General features: G+C 47.5%; 1 protein-coding gene across 1 annotated transcript in view; it reads right to left on the reverse strand.

The window, feature by feature from the left end:
* The window catches only part of pkhd1l1.1 (PKHD1 like 1, tandem duplicate 1), a 192,886-nt gene that overhangs the window by 86,262 nt on the left and 83,211 nt on the right, over positions 1-23,413 (reverse strand). Inside the window, exons 37-47 of the mRNA XM_078539759.1 lie at positions 21,079-22,066; positions 19,689-19,941; positions 18,255-18,400; positions 15,424-15,598; positions 12,786-12,942; positions 12,148-12,304; positions 9,490-9,569; positions 7,342-7,471; positions 5,304-5,433; positions 3,721-3,962; positions 1,885-2,021 (exon numbers count right to left, since the gene is read on the reverse strand). Of these exons, the coding sequence (XP_078395885.1) occupies positions 1,885-2,021; positions 3,721-3,962; positions 5,304-5,433; positions 7,342-7,471; positions 9,490-9,569; positions 12,148-12,304; positions 12,786-12,942; positions 15,424-15,598; positions 18,255-18,400; positions 19,689-19,941; positions 21,079-22,066 (2,595 nt within the window). The remainder of the gene's footprint in view (positions 1-1,884; positions 2,022-3,720; positions 3,963-5,303; positions 5,434-7,341; positions 7,472-9,489; positions 9,570-12,147; positions 12,305-12,785; positions 12,943-15,423; positions 15,599-18,254; positions 18,401-19,688; positions 19,942-21,078; positions 22,067-23,413) is intronic.

A 23,413-nucleotide genomic window follows, 5' to 3' on the forward strand; every position in this document is an offset into this window, starting at 1 on the left:
TTAGTATTACTAAAACAATATTGTTGGAGAAATTAATGGAACTGAAAGCTGATAAATCCCCATAGCCTGATAAGCTACTTCCCAGGGTACTAAAGGAAGTGACCATGGAAATAGTGGGTGTGTTGGTTGTCATCTTCCAAAATTCTGTATATTCTGGAACAGTCCTTGCAAATTGGAGGGTGGCAAATGTAACCCCACTATTTAAATAAGGAGGGAGAGAGAAAACAGGGAATTACAGACCGATTAGCCTAACATCAGTAGTAGGGAAAATGCTAGAGTTTATTATAAAGGATGTGATAACAGGACACTTAGAAAATATCAACGGGATTAGACAAAGTCAACATGGATTTATGAAAGGGAAATCATGTTTGACAAACCTACTGGAGTTTTTTGAGGACGTAACCAGCAGAATAGATAAGGGAGAACCAGTGGATGTGGTGTATTTGGATTTTCAGAAAGCTTTTGATAAGAGGTTAGTGTGTAAAATTAAAGCACATGGGATTGGGGGTAATATATTGGCATGGATTGAGAATTGGTCAGCAGACAGGAAACAGAGAGTAGGAATAAATGGGTCTTTTTTGGAGTGGCAGGCGGTGACTGGTGGGGTACCACAGTGATCAGTGCTTGGGCCCCAGCTATTCACAATATCTATCAATGACTTGGATGAGGGAACCAAATATAGTATTCCCAAGTTTGCTGACAACATGAATCTTGGTGGGAATGTGAGCGATGAGGAGGGTGTTAAGAGGCTTCATGGTGATTTGGACAGGTTGAGTGGGTGGGCAAATACATGGCAGATGCAGTATAACATGGATAAAAGTGAAGTTATCCACTTGGTAGGAGAAACAGAATGGCAGAGGATTATTTAAATGGTGGTAGACTGGGAAATGTTGATGTACAAAGGGACCTGGGTGTCCTTGTGCACCAATCACTGAAAGCAAGCATGCAGGTACAGCAAGCAGTTAAGACGGCAAATGGTATGTTGGTCTTCAATGCAACAGGGCTTGAGTAAAGGAGCAAGGATGTCTTACTGCAGCTGTACAGGGCCTTGGTGAGACCACACCTGGAGCATTGTGTCAGTTTTGGTCTCCTTACCTAAGAAAGGATATACTTGCCATAGAGGGAGTGCAGTGTAGGTTCACCAGACTGGTTCCTGGGATGGCAGGATTGTCATATGAGGGGAGATTGGGCCGACTGGGCCTGTATTCAGTGGAGTTTAGAAGAATGAGAGGGGATCTCATTGAAACGTATAACATTCTGACAGGGCTGGACAGACTGGGTGCAGGGACGATGTTTCCTCTGGTGGGGGGTCTTGGACAAGGGGACACAGTCTCAGGATAGGGGATAGGCCATTTAGGACTGAGATGAGGAGAAACTTCTTCACTCAGAGGGTGGTGAACCTGTGGAATTCTCTACCACAGAGGGCTGTGGAGGCCAAGTCACTGAATATATTTAAGAAGGAAACAGATAGATTTCTGGGCTCTAAAGGCACCAAGGGGTAAGGGGAGAGAGCGGGAGTATGACGTTGAGATAGAGGATCATACTGAATGGTGGAGCAGGCTCGAAGGGCCGAATGGCCTACTCCTGCTCCTAGTTTTTATGTTCAGGAAATGTTGGAGGTTCACAAATATGACAAAGAAATATTGCCGTCATTGACATCAAGGCAGTGAGTGTTTCAACAGGTCACCATTGTCTCCCTCTCCCACCTTCCTCCCATTCTGAATTCTCCAGGATCAAATCTGGAAACTGGTGATCTCTCGTTCTTTTACTTTTCTATCTGGGCCGGTATCTCTCTCTCTCTCTCCACCCCTTACAATTCCTGCAGTCAATAGCGGTTCTACAGACTCGAGTAGCTAAACTGAGGGGTTAGGAAGAAGGTGTTACCTCAACATATTCGATTCTCCCCACTACGAGACCCTCGCTGGGCCGAGGGGTGTGGAACATGATGCAGCCCCCAAACTGGTCGCTCCCAAGCTCTTCACCAAAGCGTCCTTGGAAACAGGTCTGTGTGGCAAATTCACCTGGAACAAAAGGAATTTTCGACTGGGAAGTTAAGAGGTGTGATTGGAAGCCTGTGTAAATTTATTTACATGCTAACTGTAGTTAGTTTCATGTGCACACTCATTTTAAAAAAAATAACCCTTGGGATGTGGGCTTCGCTGGCTGGGCCAGCATTTGTTGCCCATCCCTAGTTGCCCTTGAGAAGGTGGTGGTGAGCTGCCTTCTTGAACCGCTGCAGTCCATGTGGTGTAGGTACACCCACAGTGCTGTTAGGGAGGGAGTTCCAGGATTTTGACCCAGCGACAGTGAAGGAACGGTGATATATTTCCAAGTCAGGATGGTGGGTGAGGCAGCAGCACAGGCTGCAACTTCACTGCCAGGCGTTAGCGCTAAGCGGTTACACGCGAGTCCACCGTGGCCTTCGTTTCTGCCTGAGACGCCCAGCGAAGGAGCTGGTCACTAAGGGTCACAACAGCTGTAGTGCACTTTCAAGGATGGTGTTTTAGAGAAGGAATTGATTGACTCACCACTGACTCAGGCGGAGTGTTCCTAAGAGCTAAAGCTAGGATTTATTTTCAATTCTCACCAAAAAAACCACAATCCCAAACAAAACCAGGATTTGTTATAAAGTCCTCAGCAAATGTCCAATTGAAAATAACCAGCGACATCAGAGAGTGGATTGTTTCCGAAGTGCTGCTGCAGGCGGCCACAAGAGGGCAGGATTCCATCAAGAATGGCTGGTGGCAGCTCCAGACCAGCCACAAACTGATGGACATCAGGAGCGAGTGAACATGGTGAAAGCAGCAGGAGGGGGACACACTCTGACCCCATGGGGCTGCTCACCCGGTCAGGAGGGAGGGGCAATGGGGAGGGGGTGAAGGGAGAGAAAATTGGGGGAGGGGAGGGGAACTGGGAGTGGGGTAAGGAGATGAGGATGGTCGGAGTGGGGGGTGGGTGTAGGGAGGCAGCAACTGGGGGAGATGGAGGGGGCAGGGAGAGACGGGGGGGGAGACGGGGAGACAGGTTGGGGGGAGAGACGGGGTTGGGGGGAGAGACGGGGTTGGGGGGAGACGGGGTTGGGGGGGAGACGGGGAGTCGGGGTTGGGGGGAGCCGGGGAGACGGGGTTGGGGGGAGACGGGGTTGGGGGGAGACGGGGTTGGGGGGAGACGGGGTTGGGGGGAGACGGGGTTGGGGGGAGACGGGGTTGGGGGGAGACGGGGTTGGGGGGAGACGGGGTTGGGGGGAGACGGGGTTGGGGGGAGACGGGGTTGGGGGGAGACGGGGTTGGGGGGAGACGGGGTTGGGGGGAGACGGGGTTGGGGGGAGACGGGGTTGGGGGGAGACGGGGTTGGGGGGAGACGGGGTTGGGGGGAGACGGGGTTGGGGGGAGACGGGGTTGGGGGGAGACGGGGTTGGGGGGAGACGGGGTTGGGGGGAGACGGGGTTGGGGGGAGACGGGGTTGGGGGGAGACGGGGAGACGGGGAGACGGGGAGATGGGCGGGGGGGAGACAGGGAGACGGGCGGGGGGGAGACGGGGAGACGGACGGAGGGGAGACGGGGAGACGGGCGAGGTTTTAATGGTCAAGCCGCTCCTGCTGACCATATTGGGGCCTAAGCGGTTTTGCCTGATTGAATTTCTCGAATTGTATGTGAATCTCCATTCAAACAGCTTTAGAAACACTGGATAATCTGTCACTTAATGAAATATCACCCGTACCTGTGTCAAACCCATCAGGGCACGGTTCAATCTGATCGCTCCACTCAAGGTGATTCGAGCCTCGGACCACGATATTGCGAGTTAATAAACCGACTTCAGCTCTTGCTTCAAAGACAATCCCACCCGGCAGGGGGTAAGACACCCCCAGGTGTCGATAACTCAGCGGCTCAGTCAGGGTCAGGGTCCTCCCATCAGCCGATACGGCCTCTATAACCCTCTTCTCATTCTCTCTCTGGCTGTGCCTGAAAAACTCCAGGGAACATTTGAAAAGCTGAAGCAGAACCCAAAGAGTATAAGATTCCCGAAATCGCGGACGGGTTGGTGAACTGACAAGTGCTGGAGTTCACTGGGAAACGAGACTCTAATGTGTCGCTGCACCGATAGAAATGATGACCTAGCACAACATAATGTCAGGAAGGCTTCAGATAGACTAAATAAAGAGAACCTGTTCCCTGTGACTGAGGAATCGATAACCAGCGATACACACGTTGCAGGTCATTGCCAGGACTGGGGGTGATGTGAGAAGAATCTTATATTCCACAGCGAGTTGTTGTGATCTGGAAAGCGCTGCCTGAAAGGGCGGTGGGAGCAGATTCAATAGCAACTTCCAAAAGGGGAATTGGATAAATACTTGAAGGGGGAAATTTCCAGGGGTGGGGTGGGGTGAGAGGGGGGAGTGAGATTAACTGAATTGCCCTTGGAAAGAGCTGGTGCAGACTCGATGGGCTGAACGGCCTCCTGTGACTCTATGATAACGTTAAGTAATCTAACATGAGGTCACGGAGTTGATTCTAACATCTCGTCAGAGAATTGACTCGAAGACTAACTGCCGGAATTTTCCGGCCCTGCTGTGGGTGGGACCCGCTGCAGGCAGGGGGCGCTCCAGCCAGGAGCGCATGGGAAGATCCCAGCGGCGGGGAGGGTGTGGAAAATCCCGCCCAACGTCACGGAATGAAACCTCCCAGGCCGGAGGGAGACGGGGGGGCGGTGGGGGGGTGGGGGCTGCTGAGTTTTCAGGTTTTGTGGAGGTCGATGGGAGGAGGAATCCTGCAATTCAGCCTGTTCCAGCTCAGGACATCCCAAAGCACTTCCCAGCCAGGGAAGGCGTTTCTCAAGCGTAGGCTCTGTGGTAAAATGCAGGAAACACGGCAGCCCCTTTACGCACAGCAAGATCCCACCCGCAGCAATGAAATAAATAACTGTGTCATTCGTATTAGACGTTGCTCGAGAGTTAAATGTTGGCCAGACTCACCAGGGAATCTCCCCTGCTCTTCTTTGAAGTTGGACTATGGGATCTTTTACATTCACTTGTGAAGGTGGACAGGGGCCTCGAGTTAACATCTTGGCCTGAATTTGACCTTTGGCGGGGCACGCCCACCCGTGGGACATAAAACTCTGCCCCTTGTGTGAGAGACAGTGCCTCTGACAGTGCAGCACTCCCTACGTACAGCACCACCATGTCAGCCGAGATTTTGTGTTCAAGTCCCGCTCACTGGGTTATAAATGGCCAAGGTAAAACCCTCAGAGGTTCCAGGTAGGGTCTCCTGGTCACACTACATGAACCTAGATATCCCCAGATGTACCTGTCACCAGTTGATGCAATGACCATCTCATCACCTGGTCTCCACGTCACAGCTTTTTGTAAAATGAGGGTTGAGGAGCCTGCTTCAGCAGTGTGAGCTAAACGCGTCCAGGTTACAGGAACAGAGAGGCCTAAATCGGAGCAAATAACAACCACTTGTCATACGAAAACTAACATTTACTGCATTTGAAACAATTCCGGTGAATGTTTGTGCCTGTTACACACTTTCAATTCAAAGAAAGAGAGAAAGACTTACATTTTTATAGCACCTTTCACAGCCTCACATACTTTTGTAGAGTAGCCACTTGTATAATATGTGGAATGTGGAAGCCAATTTTACACAGTGAGAGTTGCCACAAACAGCAATTCATTATTGAGCAGATAACCTGTTTCTTTCAGTGGATATAGTCAGGTTAATCTAGACAACAACAGACAGCTCAGATCACTGTGTTTATAATACTCTAACATAAAGGCTAAACTCCCTCCTTAACACTCCCTGAATGTGACAGTTCTGGTTTGCTCTCATCCTTCGCTTGGTACTTTCAGAGTGGCGCTGATTGTGTGGGACATTATGTACCATCCGTGTGTTTTCAAATTAATTAGGGAGCTGAAATAAAAGCAGAAAATGCTGGATAAACTCAGCAGCCCTAGCAGCGTCTGTGGAGAGGGAAACAGAGCTAATGCTTCATGTGGAATATGATACCTCTTCAGCTCTGAAGACGAGTCACACGGACTCGAAACTTTGACTCTGTTTCTCTCTCCGCAGATTTCCAAAGCTGCTCTCAAATCCTACATTATCCCGGGAGCGCATTCCTTCCTTCACACCAAAGAATAAACCGAATGAGCATTGATTTGCACCAAGTGACAGTGAGCTGTTTAGTGAGTTGTATATGTTATTGACCCATAACAAGTGATTGACTACGGTAGATGAACAGAATGCTCGATTGTTCACACTACACCCCTGACCTCGTACACTGTAACGGGGACAAGTGATTAATGTCTTAATGATTTTTTTCATTGAAATATAGGCCTGAATTTCACACTAGGCGTGCGGAATAAGTCGGCAGGTCCAGAAGCGGAGGTGGAGTGTGCTTCTGCCCACAATCGGCCCTGAGTGCCATTTCACACCGGTTGGCAGGCAGCGTGAAACCGGTGCTGAGAAAGCCTCAGCGCTGCCGGGTGACACGAGGAGGGTGGGCACTGACAGAAGTGCGGGTGAAGGTGGGCACCTCTGGTGAGCTCCCTGAAGGCAGACAGCTGCTGGTGGAGCTGCCTCAGGGAGCTGCGGACCTGGGCAGGTTAGATCGGGAGGAAAAAGTGCAGCAAACTGCGTCCGTGCAGCACCTGACAGCAGAACTCAAAAAAACATCAGTCCCCAGATATCGTTTCTTGTCATATTTCACCCTGGACATTTCAGCCCACGCCCGGATGAGATTTAGTTAGGAATGGGCTGCCCACCTGCCTGTTTTGCCTGTGTAACGAGTGTGAAATTGTGCGGGCAATGTAAAGTCGTGGACAATAGGGTTTCAATATCCTTAACTGGCCCTTTAATTGTTGGTGGGCACGGCTTCAACTCCCACACACACAGCCGCCCACCTCGATATTGCCCGTGTGTACGGTGACATCAGGACACACACCCGACATCATTTGGCGCAATTTCCCGCGCGTTCCGGCCGGACAAGCTCCCGCCCGACCAACGAGAGGTTCTGGCCAGAAACTTTATAAAAAATGAACATGGATTGTGGGGCTTTAAAATAGATTCGGATTAACACCGCTCCAGGTGTTTAACCTTGAAATGTGTTCAGGAATAAATCACTCCTCTAGTCACCTTTCAGATGTTCCTTAAAGGCTACATCATTATTAGACCAAGGTTTCTGTCCCCTGTGCTAATGTTCCCTCGTGTGTCTGATAACATTTATGTGAAGTGTCTTGGAACAGTTTACCACATTAAGGGTGCTATATAAATGCAAGTTGCTGTTGTTTGATAAAACGTGTATACTTTGGAAACTTTAGCTTGCCTTCAGTACCCAGAGGCTTACCATGAAGGTCCAGAGTCCCCTCTCGAACAGTGAGTGTCTTGGCTCCATACAGGGGCAGCTCCTTAGCACGGAGGTGACCGTGCAGTGTGATTATCGCTTTGTGCCTGAACGGGGAAGCTTCAGTTCCGACCTAGCCACAAGAAAACATTTGATAGGTGATTTGAATGACTAGTACCTTCAGCATTGCCCCCTCCCCCCTTAAAACCTTCAGTGTCCAACCCATCATTAAACACCTGGAGAGTGGGATTTATCTTCTCCCAAATGGTGGGGGTGGAGGGGTGGGTGGTGATTCATGTTGAGAGTGACATTGGTAGGGAGGGTGGAGTGGAGGATTCAGGGCTCCGAGCGCTCCCACATTTCACCCACTGATTGAAACAGAGGCGAGATCGGGAGCTGCTTATCTTTGATCTTCCACCCAGTGGGGTCTCCCATTCACCGCTCAGACCCTGATATCTCTCTGTCTGCCTGTGGCCAAGTTGATGGGTGAAGGGTGGAGGGTGGAGGGGGGGTCGGTGGTTGTGGGGGCTGGGGGGTGTTGGGGGGTTTGTGAGGGAGAAGTGGTGAATGTGGTCCCACCATGGCAGGTGGTGAAATTTGAATTCAATAAAAATCTGCAATTAAAAGTCTAATGATGACCATGAAACCATTGTCGATTGTTGTAAAAACCCATCTGGTTCACTAATGTCCTTTTGGGAAGGAAATCTGCCATCTTTACCTGGTCTGGCCTACATGTGACTCCAGACCCACAGCCATGTGGTTGACTCTGAAATGCCCTCTGAAATGGCCTAGCAAGGCACTCAGTTGTATCAAACCACTACAAACAAGTGAATAAGGAATGAAACTGGACAGACCACCCGGCATCGACCTAGACACCGGGAACAATAACAGCAATCGCAGCCCTGTCAACCCTGCAATGTCCCCCTTACTAACATCTGGGGGCTAGAGCCAAAATTGGGAGCACTGTCTCACAGATTAGTCAAGCAACAGCCTGACATAGTCATCCTCACAGAATCATACCTTACAGACAACGTCCCATCACCATCCCTGGGTATGTCCTGTCCCACCGGCAGGACAGAAGTTCTGCTCCAAGTCACTCACCATCCTGATTTGGAAATATATCACCGTTCCTTCCCTGTCACTGGGTCAAAATCCTGGAACTCCCTCCCTAACAGCTCCGTGGGTGTACCTACACCACAATGGCAGCCCTCAGGGGTTAAGGAAGGCAGCTCACCACCATCTTCCCAAGGGGCAATTAGGAATGGGCAATAAATGCTGGGCCCAGTCAGTGACACCCACATCCCATGAATTAATTATTAAAAAAATGTAGTGGAAACATTTTTTTAAAAGTTGCAGTTGTTCTGCCTGAATGAATCTATAGCTGAGCAGATTAGCATTGTTCCCCACAAATGTTTCCTTGGTCTCTACAATCAGAATCAGCAGCTCACATTGCCTTAGATAATCTCCTGCTTCTACACAGGATTTTATCTGTTACCCCCAAGTGTTGAATGGCTTTACGGTAGCTGAGAAACCAATGCCACAGATCAGACAGGCAGAGTCCTACCCCATTGTCCCTCTTACAACTCATACAGGTACAAAGTTGAGGACAATGGACAACTGAGAGAGAGTCGCTGATGGTCGTGACCTCTGGAGGCTGACTGTTTGGAAGGGCATTGGAAAAGGTGAACAGAAATGAAAAGCTCAGCTGGCTGAGAGGAGGGTCCAGAGAAAACAGAGGCCAGCGAATTGTGCATCTTCTGAGCCCACTGTCTTCGTCTGCAGCAAATACAGCAGAGACTGTCATGTTAGAGTGGGGTCCCGAGCCACACCAGGCGATGCCTAACGCAGTTGATCACCATGGTGCTAACCATTGTCTTACGAGGTGGGACAATGTCACCATCCTCACACTGCACAATCTTCCTACGCCACTGAGGAACTGGACAGTCGACAGCTCAGGATGAGGACACAATCTCTCTCCCTATTCTCTTCCTCACAACCTGTTACTGCCTCTTTCCAAATGCATATACAAGTTCCTTTTAAATGCTACAGAATTGGTTTATCCAAAGTCACTGCAGATCCTGATTTATCCAGAAACAGTTGAGATGTGGTGCTACACTTTGATCAATACAGTTTCACTCGGTGTGTTGCTACCTGGAGCACTCCTCCATCTGTGATGAGGATGTTCTCCGCCTGTAGCTCAATATCGGCCTCATCGAATAGGAGGGTTCCACCTGCAGACGGGGGATTCAGTGACACGAATAAGGTACAGCACCAGGAAACAAGTGACATAACATTCTGTCCCAGTCATTGTTCGTGTCCAACTTTGACTGTGATTACAGAAAGTTCTGGAAAAACTCAGAAGGTCTGGCAGTGTCTGTGGAGAGAGAAACAGAGTTAACGTTTCGAGTCTGTATGACTCTTCTTCAGAGCTGAAGGGAGGTAAAGATGTGATGGGTTTTATATCTTGAATGGGGGACGATGAAGATGAATACAAGGAAAGGTCTCGGACAAGATTTACCTTTTCTTCTGTGACGTGGTTGTTATTTAGCCTCTCCCACCCTGTACACTAGCCCAGGACTGTGCTTTCGTTCTTCCTCCCCCTGTCCCCTTTCAACAGCATAAATCTCATCACATTTCTCCCGCCCTTCAGTTCGGAAGACTCAGATTCAACTCAAAACCTTAACTCTGTTTCTCTCTCCACAGACGCTGCCAGACCCGCTGAGTTTTTCCAGCATTTTCTGTTATTATTTCAGATCTCCAGCACATGCAGGATTTGGCTCTCATTTGACTGATCACGTGAGTTAAACCAAAGTATTTTCCAGAATATTTACAAAGTTGATCAAGAGTCAGAGGGCACAGAAATAAGGTGACTGGCAAAGGAAGCAACAGTGACGTGAGGAGAAAGTATTTTAATGCAGCGAGTGGTTAGGATCTGGAATGCATGGCCTGAGAGTGAGGGAGAGGCAGATTCAGAAAGAGAACTGGATCATTATGTGAAGGAGGAGAGGATTGCGGGAAAGTGTGGGGGAGCGGCACTCAGTGAATTGTTCCTTCAGAGAGTTGGCACACTCAGCGGCCTGAATAGCCTCCTCCTGTGCTGTAACTATTCTAGGATTCCATGTTTCTACGATGCCAGAATAGAGTTTATACCAATCGGTCAAGGGTGAATAGGCTGTGGCCATTTTCTCTGGGAGTGAGCCGATCGAGGTCTTTAAGAGTATGAAGATTATGTGGTAATTATGGTTGTGTGTAATGTGTAGTATACCTTTAAGAAGGATGGTATAAAGGAAGATCACATGATCTTGGTAACCAATAGAGGAGTAGCGTGGGCTGCCTCTGGAGTCAGTAGTCTGTAGTTAGAAGGAGAAGTATGGAGACAGGGTTTGATGTAGAAGCACATGTGTAGCTGCTGAGTACCTTGTAAATAAACAGAATGTGTTCCACCTAAGAAGTATCTGCTAGAACTTTGTATATTGTACCAACTGGACCATCCTACAACAAGTGTGCAACCTGGATCCATAAATCCCAACAGATTATTTAAGATTATTAAGGGTTAACATCAAGATGATGTTTCCACTTGTTGGGGAGACTAAAACTCGGGGCCCTCAGTACAAGATAGTTTATTAATAAATCCAATGGGGAATTCAGGGGAAACTTCTTTACCCAGAGAGTGGTGAGAATGTGGAACTCGCTCCCACAGGGAGTGGCGGAGGTGAACAGTATCGATGTATTTAAGAGGAAGTTGGATCAACACATGAGGGAGAAAGGAATAGAAGGGTACACTGATAGAGTGAGATGAAGAGGGGGTGGGGGGATGCGGACGTGGAGCAGAAACACCAGCACGGAGTAGTGGGGCTGAATGGCCTGTTTCTGTGCTGTACATTGTGTAATTTCTGGCTCTGTGCTTCAGAGACCAAACATGGGGAACCCCAGTTTCAGGGAATAATCCCGCAGACAGTCTTAGGGGGCAGAAATCCACATGGAATTAAGGGGCAAGAGCTTGTTTCAGGACCACATGCTGTAAGTGGGAGGTAAGGGAGTGGAGTAGGAGCTTTGTCTTCACTCCTATACGGTCTGGCAATATAAGGCAAGCTTAAGATGGCTTGTGCTGAGCCGGTATGAACAGAAGCTCTTCACTCCCATCCCTCACTTCCTCCCAGACTCACGATCAATCTTCTTCTCTGATTTCCCTTCAGGATGGTGAGGCCAACAGTTGAAAATTCTCCTTTGTAAAATGGGCAAAGCTGCTTTTGGAGACAAAACAGATGCTGACAATGCACCTGAATAATCCACGTGAGGCCCAGCTTTGGGTGGGCATTGGACCCATTTCAGGTCTGGAACCTGCTTAATAAATTCCAGCCCATGTCCAGAGGGTGAAGCCATATAACATTTCCACATGGCAGTGTTCAGTGTTTTATAAAGAGTATTAGGAATGTCATGAGACATGGAAGCAGCCACTTCATTTACAATACAACATCTCTGTTCCATATCAGACTGACCTGTCTTTTCAATTTTCTGCAGCTTTTTTCTGGGTGTCTGCAGGTTCTGGTCACTGGGTTCGGACTGTCCAACACCCCTTTCATGTAGAACCTTCACATCCAGGCGACAGTGGAGACTTCAACACAGCTGAGACAATGGGCTTTATGGCCTCTTTCTGTGCTGTAACCACTCCATTAACACAGGTTGCAAAGGCAAACGCTCAATGTGCCAGCTCACTGTGTAGGTCAGTCTTTCTCAGTATTAAATCATACCCTGGTCTCTACAGTGATACTTTGATTCCTCAGTCAATGAGGCTTTTAGCGTAATTACCTTGAATGACAAGCATCTTCAGGATGGGGGTGCTTTGGTCCAGTAGTATCGTCTGCCCTCTGGTGATAACAACAAGTGAACCTTTCTCGGGGGGTGACTCACCTCCCCAGGTGTAACGTGAGGACCAGACATCAACGTAGCTGAAATCTGCATAGTCCTGGAGCAAAACGAAGAACATTCCGGTCAATAACAGGCATTATCACTAGCCTTTGCCTTTCACTGAAATACATGCAGAGCTTTCACTAATCACTTCAATCAATGGTCAAGTCTTGGACATTCAAAGCTTGTGATGTCAAACCACTTTGACAGTTCTTACAAGTATCTGACCGACTGCCATTCCTCAACACGTTTAAGTGTAATTCTGTAAATGGGGGAATCTCTGTATCTGCCCCTTTGGACCTCAGCATTAGCAGCTCATTTCCATATTGCATATACCAGCTCGGGGTAAGCTTGTCTTCTGCCAAGAGCCAATTCTACCAGAACTGAGCCTGTATTTATGAGCAGGAATTACTCTGCTGGGTCGAACGGATACACCAGGTTCCAATCCTCAGCACCAGACCTTATATCACTTTGGCCCCAAGAAACCAACCCCCCAACCCCTCCCCAATGTCAGGCCTTGGGATGGCAAATTCTCTTACCGGTTTGGCAATGCCATTGCTCTTTACGTTCACTAGGACTTTAGTTTGTTGGGATGGTAAGTGTGCGTTGGTAACACACACAATGCTGGTTTCATTCACAGATTGGATCTCACAGGGAGTTTCAGCTATGGTGACCACATTCTCACTTATGTTTGAACTGAGAGAGAAAACAGGACATTATTAGAGAATTGGATATTACTGGTAAGTGAGTGAGTAACTTTCTAAACTAGTTATACTGACATCAGGTATTTGACATTGTACACAGACAACACACATTAAAACAATTCTCCATCCTTTATCCACTGTCTCTGCACTCACTAAAAAGTATTGTTTGATTTTAGAAGCATTTGTGAATGCTCATAATTTAACTTCATTTAAGATTTTTCCAGTATTATATGAATTGTTTTAACAACCATATACAGTAAATCTGTCTGAATGAGGCCAAAAATCACTTTCCGGACTGTTCTGATCCTAGCTGATTTTAATACTGGACAAGTCAGATCCCAGAGTAAGACCTTTTTTTAGAATTAACCATGGAGGGAAATTACTGAACAAATTCACAGGAGTCTGCTGACACACTTTTAACACAACAAATAAAATATTTTTTAAACAAGAAAAATGAATTATATTATACCAGACAAAGGATTGGAAAGATCTCAAAGCAAACACAAGAAGGTAGTTCAATTTCCCAATATTCCTTTACCCAGCAGTATCTATACAGACACATCAACCAATGAAGAGTTACCACTTGACACAATGGCTCCTTGCTTGGGACTCGCACACATGCAAATGGTTTTCTTCTGGTAAATTCTTGAACATTCACTTGATGCTTCTCACCCAACTCATATCCCCAAAGCCACACTGTAAACTCACTGTTGCTTCAACAGCAGAGCACACTCGGGTTCCCTAAACTCAGTCTCCCAGTCGCCCGGTAGCATTCCTTATCTCAGAGAGCTGAAAATCCCTATCTTCACTCTCTGACACACACTGAACTCTCCCCTGTCTTTCTCTGTGTCACTGACCACTGTTGCTAGGCAACAGCCCAGTTTTTTTCTACTTTGTGTTTTTTCCCCCAAATCATTAAACTTCTAACCCCTTTTTAACCCATCTCTTTAACTTCAGGGGTTGCAAGACCTCAATAATAAAATATATACATATAAACCCAGAGGGCTGACCTTTCAGCCACAGGGTCCACCAGACCTTCCAGGCACCAAGGTTCATGCCAAACCTACGTGAAACTGAAACCCTTTTTACCTTACTTAACACACAAATATATATATTCAACTTCCAAATTATACCTTGTTCCTAGCATAACATTGGGATGAACTGTGGGAATTCTGTTCTCTGGGCTTCAATGGCGGCTAATCTTCCTGATGAAGTGTGTGGGCTGGAGGCTGGAGCCCGAACTCAGGCTAAGGGGAAAAGGGGGAGAGGCCGTCCGGGTGATGCCTGGACCTTCGATCCCATGAGGTGCGCCCCCGCCATGAGACTCGCCATCCTGCGCATGGACGCATTATTAATGAATTGAAAAGCAGGAAGATCACGTGTTCAGCTGTCCCGCGTCCCCCTGCCCCCTCCCAGCGGGAATCACTGCCACTTCCCCGCCCACCCCCTCCCAGCGGGAATCACTGCCACTTCCCCGCCCACCCCCTCCCAGCGGGAATCACTGCCACTTCCGCCCCCACCCCCTCCCAGCGGGAATCACTGCCACTTCCGCCCCCACCACCGAACTTAGGCTTCAGGGTGGAAAATTCCCGCCAAGGACCTGTTAAGTCAGGAACTCTGCAGATTTTGCAATGATGTGAAGTGGTTTTGTTTTAGTTCTGAACCACCCGTGTAAACAAAACAACAGGAGAATTATCGGACAAGAACAGGCCAGGGTCAACCTCATTGGCCTTCTCCCAACCTGGTGGTCACCTGATTGTTGACCAATCACAGAGCTCAATCTCTGTCAGTGAGTTTACAACAGACCCAGACATGGGGTGAGGAAACCCCCCCAGTGGTCGAGAGATTTGTGAACCATAGATCTGGAGCCCCCAGTTCCTTCCAAGGCTCACTGCTCTCCCCACACACCATGTCTCCAATTATCTGCATTGTGTACACAGAAAACTTTCCAAACTTAATTTGTAATCTAGCATGGACTCCCCACCAACATCAAAACCTGAACTAGCAGACGTAAGGCTCTTGTTCCATGTGTTGGAGAGTGATGTGTGGCTGGCAGTATAACTCCAATCTGCTAGCCTAGTGTCACTCCAAACTGGGATAGCGGGAAAGGAGCTGTGATGTCAGATGTGAGTAAATAGTCTGATGGTGACACGCTAAGGTGCCACAGTGTGGAGTTACTGGTTTCTGAAGGGAGGAGGGAGGGAGGGAGGGAGGGGGAGGGGGTGGTCAACTGATTAAAATAGGTTAAGAATAACAAGCATATTTAGTATATGCATCATTATTTGAAACCTCCTAGCATGTACGCTGTATCGAAATATATCTACATGAAACATATGAATATAGGCTGTATTTGTGAGCATTTAATACAAAACAATTCTATTAACTGTAACAAGTACAAATGGGGAATATATTTGAACAATATTAAAAGTCACTCTGAGTATGATGCCTGATGTAATTGTGGATCTTCACTTACCTGAAACCTGTCCCTGTGATAGTCAGTTTGGTGCCTCCTCCAGTTCCTCCTCTCTTCGGGTTAATCGCTGTAACGACAGGGGTCAAAGCTGATGTGTAGGTGAAACCGTTAGGCAGTTTAATTGAATCTTTACCATTTACAATGGACACGTCACATGTCAGCTGGGCTTCGCTACCTGTGTAAGGAAGTTTGAAAAGAATAAATTCACATCTACTCAAGGCAGCAACTGTTGGTAACTCTTAAAATACGTCTCTTTAAAAGAAAATGGCCCATCGATCTCCGCAATACAGTGTGATCTCCGCAATACAGTGTGATCTCCGCAATACAGTGTGATCTCCACTATACAGTGTGATCTCCACTATACAGTGTGATCTCCACTATACAGTGTGATCTCCACAATACAGTGTGATCTCCACTATACAGTGTGATCTCCACTATACAGTGTGATCTCCACTATACAGTGTGATCTCCACTATACAGTGTGACCTCCGCAATACAGTGTGACCTCCGCAATACAGTGTGACCTCCGCAATACAGTGTGACCTCCGCAATACAGTGTGACCTCCGCAATACAGTGTGACCTCCGCAATACAGTGTGACCTCCGCAATACAGTGTGACCTCCGCAATACAGTGTGACCTCCGCAATACAGTGTGACCTCCGCAATACAGTGTGATCTCCACTAAACAGCGTGATCTCCGCAATACAGTGTGATCTCCGCAATACAGCGTGATCTCCACTAAACAGCGTGATCTCCACTAAACAGCGTGATCTCAACACAGTGTGATCTCCACAATACAGTGTGATCTCCACAATACAGTGTGATCTCCACAATACAGTGTGATCTCCACTATACAGTGTGATCTCCACTATACAGTGTGATCTCCACTATACAGTGTGATCTCCACTATACAGTGTGATCTCCACTATACAGTGTGATCTCCACAATACAGTGTGATCTCCACAATACAGTGTGATCTCCACAATACAGTGTGATCTCCACTATACAGTGTGATCTCCACAATACAGTGTGATCTCCGCTATACAGTGTGATCTCCGCTATACAGTGTGATCTCCGCAATACAGTGTGATCTCCGCAATACAGTGTGATCTCCGCAATACAGTGTGATCTCCGCAATACAGTGTGATCTCCGCAATACAGTGTGATCTCCGCAATACAGTGTGATCTCCGCAATACAGTGTGATCTCCGCAGTACAGTGTGATCTCCGCAGTACAGTGTGATCTCCGCAGTACAGTGTGATCTCCACTGTACAGTGTGACCTCCACTGTACAGTGTGACCTCCACTGTACAGTGTGACCTCCGCAGTACAGTGTGACCTCCGCAATACAGTGTGATCTCCGCAGTACAGTGTGACCTCCGCAATACAGTGTGATCTCCACTATACAGTGTGATCTCCACTATACAGTGTGATCTCCGCAATACAGTGTGATCTCCGCAATACAGTGTGATCTCCACTAGACAGTGTGATCTCCACAATACAGTGTGATCTCCACTATACAGTGTGATCTCCACTATACAGTGTGACCTCCACTATACAGTGTGACCTCCACTATACAGTGTGACCTCCACTATACAGTGTGACCTCCACTATACAGTGTGACCTCCACTATACAGTGTGACCTCCACTATACAGTGTGACCTCCGCAATACAGTGTGACCTCCGCAATACAGTGTGACCTCCGCAATACAGTGTGACCTCCGCAATACAGTGTGACCTCCGCAATACAGTGTGACCTCCGCAATACAGTGTGACCTCCGCAATACAGTGTGACCTCCGCAATACAGTGTGACCTCCGCAATACAGTGTGACCTCCGCAATACAGTGTGACCTCCGCAATACAGTGTGACCTCCGCAATACAGTGTGACCTCCGCAATACAGTGTGACCTCCGCAATACAGTGTGACTTCCGCAATACAGTGTGACTTCCGCAATACAGTGTGACCTCCGCAATACAGTGTGACCTCCGCAATACAGTGTGATCTCCGCAATACAGTGTGATCTCCGCAATACAGTGTGATCTCCGCAATACAGTGTGATCTCCGCAATACAGTGTGACCTCCACAATACAGTATGAGGATTCATCGGGTATTTGGGATCAGGAAATGGTGGGATTCAAATTCTCAGAATATGCTGAAAAATCATTCAGAGCATTGTGCATTTGTCTTCATATTATTTGGAAACTCTTTCATTTAGTTCCTAACAGCACTGTGGGTGTACCTACACCACATGGACTGCAGCGGTTCAAGAAGGCAGCTCACCACCACCTTCTCAAGGGCAGTTAGGAATGGGCAATAAATGCTGGCCCAGCCAGCGAAGCCCACATCCCATAAATGAATTTTTAAAGTTATAAAAATATTGGATGTTGGAGAGAGAAGTGAGAGCCAAGAGCCATCGAAATGTGTAAGGGAGGTTCTGTGCGCTAGCCAATTGGCTGTCAGAAGGTGGGTTGCCTTGAGAATGGGTAAATTCAACAACCAATGACACGAGTGTGGGGGTGGAGCTGTTGGAGGCAGGAAGTCATGTGACGAAGTCTCCAGAAGTACACCCAGAGTTAGCCATCCTAGTGGGGAGTCTGCTGCATCACCAGGTGGCAGCTCACCACCACCTTCTCAAGGGCAACTAGGGATGGGCAATAAATGCTGGCCTAGCCAGCAACACCCACACCCTGTGAAAGAATAAAGAAAAGATCAAAAAGGTTGAAGGGACAAGGCCTCCGACTGAAGCGAGACACAGAAACTTGGCACCAGCACCAAAACCTGTCGCTTGTGCCCTCGCTCAGCCCCAATCCAATTGCTGACTGAACCTTACCATTATGCAGTGGCACGTGACAGTGTAGAGTGCTGGTGGTGGAGGCTGATGGTCCCACTCTGCATTCACCATCACACACAAACACTCGGGATCTTTGCTGGTCGAATCCAACACCTTTTATGGTCAGTATCGAGCCACCACCAAAACTTCCTGTGTTCCAGAAAAGAAAGAGTAAAACACAATGAAAATCGGTGTGTGTGTGTGTGTGTGTGTGTGTGAATTTAATTTGTTTTCAATGTGTCTCGATGCTGAGATTCTCATACAGCCATTTTAATGGGATCTAACAAAAGCTGTGATTTAGGCTGGGATATAGAGTTCTTGGTTGTTGATGATGCTCTCTGATCTGAAGTTTAGACATAGATATCCTCCTGTAAGAGCTGACCCTGTTCTTACACAGAGCATCGTTTGACTGTGGAATTCTCTCCCTCAGAGAGCAGTGGAGGCTGGGTCATTGAATATATTCAAGGCTGAGTTAGATTTTTGACCGACAAGGGAGTCCAGGGTTATGATGGGCAGACAGGAAAGCGGAGTTGAGACCGCAATCAGATCAGCCATTATCAAATGGCAGGGCAGGCTCGAGGGACCGAATGGCCTATTGCTGCTCCTATTTCCCGTGATCTTACCCACTCTCTGGGTGGGATTTTCCAGCCCCATTCACTGCAGGACTGGAAATTAACGCCTGAAGTCAATGGCTGGCCCATCAAATCTTCCATCCCTCTGGCAACGATTCCCACTGTGGGCAAGACCGGGGAATTCCGATCTCTGTTTACTGGAGCTACAAGAGAGGGAGCAGGGTAAGAAGCTTCTCCCCATCATCCATGGACATTGAGACCAAGTAGCGCACTCTGTCCCAAGTGAGATCAGCCAAGTTAACAGATCAGGGATCAAAACTACCCCCTTGCGGGTCTGTGTGCCTCAGTGCCACAGACATGAGTTAACTTACACATTCAAGGGCCTCATTATTATTTTTTCATATCTGGGATGCGGGTGTTGTTGGCAAGGCTGGCATTTATTGCCCATTCCTATATTTCTTTTAGAAGGTGGAGGCACAACTGAGTGACCCACTGGGGGCCCACATCAGCGGGCAGGTCAACCACATGGCTGTGGGTCTGGAGTCACATGTGGGCCAGACCGGGTAAAGACAGCAGATTTCCTTCCCTAAAGGGCATTCGTGAACCAGGTGGGTTTCCACTACAAGCCAACAGCTTCATAGTCACTTTCACTGAGACTAGCTTTTTATTAACAAGTTTGCTAAACTGAATTCAAATTCTCAAACTGCCTACACTGGGGTTGGAGACCACCCTCCTCAGATTATTGGTCTCGGAAAGAACAGCCACACTCCTGTAATCTTCCACAATAAATCGTCGCAATCCAATTTCTTTTTCGTCTTTACAAAAGTACCTAGGAAACATGAAAAGAAATGTGACTCTGTACTTGCCTTCAGTTGGAGAGATGCTGGTTATATTGAATTGATAGTGGAAAGAGACCCAGGTCTTTGCGTATCCCCTCCCCACATGTTTCAGAGCAATCGGAAAAGTACCACCAGCATGATGCCCCACAATGCACTCAACACAGCTCTCATTCACCATGGTCACATTACACAAGACATTGTCTATCGAGACGTTGATATCAGAGGCAACAGGTCCAAACCCTGACCCAACGATGGTGATTGTTGATCCACTCACACCTAAAAGCAAGGAGAGGGAAAGAATTCTGAGAAAGAAATGCTGATAGGGCAACATGGGGTAAAATGGGAGGAGGCTGGTGTGGAGCATAAACACCAGCACGGAGCAGATGGGCTGAATGGACTGTTCTATGGGTAAATTCTATCCAAGTGTCATTGCTGTTGTAATAAGGGATAACGCAGCAATCAAATAGCACACAGCAAGATCCCAAGGTAGCAATTCAATAAATCACAAAATCCACCTTCTTTATCTTAAAGTGATGTTAGTTGAGGGGTAAATATTGGCCAGGATACCAGGAGGAATGCCCCTGTTTTTCTTTGAAATCGTACACTGGGATCTTTTACGCCTATGCAAGGTTTAACATCTCATCTGCAAGTGTGTACCTCCAACACTGCAGCACTCCCTCAGTAATGCACTGCTTTGATTATGGGCTCCGGGGCAGGTGAGCTACAGCTGACCCAGGACTGACAACAAGCAATCCAAAGATCTGAGATGTGCAACAATCATCTTCTAGTGAAATATTTATCTGCATTGATTCAAAAACAAATAAAACAGCATCTGAAATGAGAGTTGGTGAAGACATGGGCAGGAATCATTGAAACTGCACATTAGGGTCAGGGTGGGGAAGGGTTTGGGGTTGAGGTTGGAATTAATGTTAGATTTAGTGTTTAGTTTGGATATTGGGGGTTAGGGTTGGTTTGACAGTGAGTGTTAGCATTTGGGGTGAGGGTTTGGTATTTGAGCTGGCATTAGAGTTAGTGTTAGTTTGGGCTGTGGGGCTGCCGGTTAGTGAGAGTGAGTTTGTGGAGTTTAGAGTTAGTGCAAGAGGGAGCGTTAGTGTGAGAGGGAGCGTTAGTGTGAGAGCGAGGGTTAGTGCCAGAGGGAGCATCAGTGTGAGAGGGAGGGTTTGTGTTAGAGGGAGTATTAGGGTTAGGATTAACGTTGGGATTAGGGTTAGTGTTGGGATGAGGGTTAGTGTTGGGATGAGGGTTAGTTTTTGGGATTCGGGTTGGGGTTGGGGTTAGGTTTATGGTTGGTATCAGGGTTATTAATGTGTTGCATTAGGGTTAGGGTTAAGATTAGTGTTTGAGTTGCATTACAGAACTGTACTAGAAGATCAAGCTTCAACAACCGCTTACCTGTGATTGGAGAAACAGCTAGAATATCAGGAGTCTCTGTCTGATTGTAGGTAAATTTAAGGAGCGGATACGTTGTGGATTGAACAATAATGTTGACATCGACAGTGCCTGGGGGGCCAGCAGGAGTGATACACTGGACTTCACCGGGTGTGACGGACATGTGGTGACATGGAGAACCATGAACTGTCACTGTGGTTTCATCCTGGACAAAGCCATTTCCCGTGATGAGCAATGTTGTTCCACCATGAATACCTCCTGATGCTGGTGAGAGGGAGGCTCTGGCAGCACTGGTGATGGGAATCCCTCTGACAGACAGACCTCTGTTTAACGTTAACACCCTGAGGGAGTGCATGCCGACAGGTACAGGCCCTACTTTACAATTCAGGCTCCTGTCTGAAACCTCCCGAGGAACAAAACGAGCTTCTCCAATTAGAACAAAAACTGCATCCGCGTGACTCCCGAATCCACTGCCGTTTATCGTCATCTCTGTGTAGACAGTGCTCAGGAGTTTGGAGGAGACATTCAGTATATTTGGTGCTGCACTCTCTGTATAGGAATAGTCACAGGGGCCATGACACACAGCTGGGATCCCAAGAACAGAAAGCTTGACAATCCCGTAGGAGGCAATGGAAGCTGAAGAGTCACAGGTGACCTGTGTGTAGTTAACAGAAACCAGCACGCAAGGCACATTGGCTAACTGGACCGTGACAGAACGCAGATCACTTCCAAAGCCTGACCCAGTGATAGTTACCCTGGCCTTTCCCATCGTAGACCCAACATTGGAGCTAACGTTGTCAACATGAGGAAGCAGCACAAAACGACGACTCAGTTCATTGGTTAAAGTGTTGACAGCAGTGCCCAGGTTATGGACTGTTACAGACACGAGGAAGGCAACGCCAATATCCATCACTCCTTCAGGATTCACCCAACACAAAAGTTCATTCTCGGTGCTATTTTCAACAATGCACGGATGTGCTCCAACTCTCACCTACAAGGCAACATGTCAGAATGAGAATGTCTGCTTTCCAGAAATCAACCAATCCCCCACCTTCTGAACTGAACACAATGCTAGTTATTTGTAATGTGTAATGGTGGCTGCCCAGAAACACTGTGAAAATAGCAGAGACCGGGAGGAAGAGACCAAACATCTAGCAGAGGCTAAACATGAAGTATGAAGATCCTTCAGTAGGACAACATGAAGAGAGAGCTGAAAACTTTTAAATATACAAATAATATGCTGCATTTTTATCTATTCTTTGATGTGGAAAAACATAACAAGGCTCAAAACCTGAAGAGGCATACAAGTCACCAGGCACTTCCCCAAAAATAATGTCCCAAATAAATTCCATGGCCAATGAGATGAAAGTTGAAAACAGGCTAAAGGGATTCAAAATAATTAAATCCTCAGAACGGGAGATATTTATCAAGGACGGGGGATATTGATCAAGGACGGGGGATATGTATCAAGGACGAGGGATATTGATCAAGGACGGGGGATATGTATCAAGGACGGGAGAATTTATCAAGGACGGGGGATATTTATCAAGGACGGGGGATATTTATCAGGGACGGGGGATATTTATCAAGGACGGGGGATATTTATCAGGGACGGGGGATATGTATCAAGGACGGGGGATATGTATCAAGGACGGGGGATATGTATCAAGGACGGGGGATATGTATCAAGGACGGGGGATATGTATCAAGGACGGGGGATATTTATCAAGGACGGGAGATATTTATCAAGGACGGGGGATATGTATCTAGGACGGGGGATATGTATCAAGGACGGGAGATATTTATCAAGGACGGGGGATATTTATCAAGGACGGGGGATATTGATCAAGGACGGGGGATATTGATCAAGGACGGGGGATATTGATCAAGGACGGGAGATATTTATCAGGGATGGGAGATATTTATCAGGGACGGGAGATATTTATCAAGAATGGGAGATATTGATCAAGGACAGGAGGTATTGATCAAGGACAGGAGATATTGATCAAGGACAGGAGATATTTATCCCAGGCACAAGGAGGGTGGTTTGTGAGACAGTGACAACAACTTTGAGAAGTCAGTCAATGATGTGGAATGCCAGGTGAGTGAGATAAATTACCATAGTGTTCATCTACAGACCCCTCAGCCTGCTATTCCATGCTAAATAACATAATCGATGATCAGCAGTAACCTTGAGGGTTTGTGTAGACAGCATGGATGGGGATGGGGAAGGTGTCTCACCAATCTCCTCTGCGGAACTGACAACCCAAGTGGACTGTGATGAGATCTATGGTGTTTAACAGGCTGCCAAGGTGTCAGCTGTTGCCTCATTGGTTTG

This window comes from Cetorhinus maximus, chromosome 4, assembly GCF_964194155.1.
Source record: "Cetorhinus maximus chromosome 4, sCetMax3.hap1.1, whole genome shotgun sequence".
Classification (NCBI taxonomy): domain Eukaryota; kingdom Metazoa; phylum Chordata; class Chondrichthyes; order Lamniformes; family Cetorhinidae; genus Cetorhinus; species Cetorhinus maximus.